We start from the raw sequence: 1,546 nt of genomic DNA on the forward strand, positions 1-1,546 counted from the left end.
TTTGTTAAGAAAAGCCAGTTTCAGTGTTCCATATGAAGTAGTGCCACGTGCACTATTCATGCAGCGCGGATCTCTGGGTTAGAGGTGGGCACCGCTGTAAAGCTGGAACCCACTGCGTCAGATTGTTTCCCTGGCTGTAGGTGTTTTGACTGGTTTGTGTGAAGCCAAGATGGTGCCACTCGTGTTTTCACAATACTTAGGACGCTTGTTCAGGGAGCAGAAATCTTGACTTTTAGATCATCCCAGCAGCTGTGGGTCAAACCACCTGTTTTCTACTCCAGACTGTGCTCCTGCCAGGAGGTGGGGTGCCTTGTAACCAGGCACACGTGGACCCTCAGGACCTGTAAACTTAGAGAGAAAGTGTGACTCTCGGTTGGTAGCTGGTGGTTGGAGAACCCAGGTAGATGTCCTGGCTGCGTCTTGCCCTCTGTGGCTGCTGCATTAACTATTGCATTAACTGCAGAAATGGTTAACGGAGAAGGAACCAAACCAACAGAATTTCTCTGGTCTGGGAACACTGACTTGGGGACCCTTCGGCGCTGTTCGGGTCCCTAACCCGGTTCCCACTGCCTGAGTGCCTCCTGTGCTCTGCTCTTGGAAACTTGTGTGAGGCCTTAGGTAGGACCCCATGGTTCTTCCTTGGTTGGCATCTCCATGTGGTTGCATCCAGACTAGGGAGTTTTCTTCCCTCCCACCACTTCCTTTATGAAAAGAAAACAAAGTGATTTTACCAAAAACGAGGACACTGATGGCAGTTTTTCAATGGTGTGTATTTACACTTCAGTGAGGTACTCAAATGAAATGTGTAACGTGTAGTCTAGTAAACGTTAACTTGTGTTGCCAAAAGAATTGTAACTACGCTGAAGTTCAGAACCTTCTTTTTGAAAACACTTCTCTTGTTCATTTAAAGAGAAAAATAACACAAACTTAATATGATGGGGGACTTTTTCAAAGTATTTCAGAAAATGATTTTGTATATCTGAAGTTTAACACCCTTTCATTAACCAGTCTCGATCTTTCTCCCCCTTCTTTTCTTTTTTAAGAATGCACCACAGTTTAAAGCTAATTACGCTGAACTCGTTTTAGCTAACACTAGTCCAGTGCTAATTTATCAGATTTCTTCAACTGAGACTCGGGTCCTTGTTGATATTCGAGGGGATATGCCAAAAAATTTAAAAGACTACATGATTAAGAACGTTCATCCACAACTACCCGGTAAGTCTAGAAAGTTTTCCATCCATAGTTGTCACTATTAAATACGCCCCAAAAGGCACATTTCGTTGATCCTGTTGAACCGTGCGGGCTCTTTCCGTGCGCGCAGTTAGTCTCTCAGAAACCGTTCACCCTTCTGTGGTTCCCCATCACTCAGCACTCGCTTAGCTCACGTCTGTGGTTAGCAATTCAGACGGATCGTATCTCTCAGAAGAGGTTAAAATGGGTTGAGCAAATTATTTTGGACTCTAAGTAGCGTCACTAAAACCCTTGGTTATTGCAGATCACTTGAAGGAACGGTTCTTGGCAGCGGTTCCGAGTGACCGTTTAAGGC

General features: G+C 45.0%; 1 protein-coding gene across 1 annotated transcript in view; it reads left to right on the forward strand.

Annotated features, from left to right (window-relative positions):
• Positions 1 to 1,546, forward strand: part of SQLE (squalene epoxidase) — a 13,685-nt gene that overhangs the window by 9,193 nt on the left and 2,946 nt on the right. Inside the window, 2 exon segments of the mRNA XM_010131417.1 lie at positions 1,044 to 1,215; positions 1,496 to 1,544. Coding sequence (XP_010129719.1) covers positions 1,044 to 1,215; positions 1,496 to 1,544 — 221 coding nt within the window.

This window comes from Buceros rhinoceros, unplaced genomic scaffold (assembly GCF_000710305.1).
Source record: "Buceros rhinoceros silvestris isolate BGI_N320 unplaced genomic scaffold, ASM71030v1 scaffold5112, whole genome shotgun sequence".
Taxonomy (NCBI): domain Eukaryota; kingdom Metazoa; phylum Chordata; class Aves; order Bucerotiformes; family Bucerotidae; genus Buceros; species Buceros rhinoceros.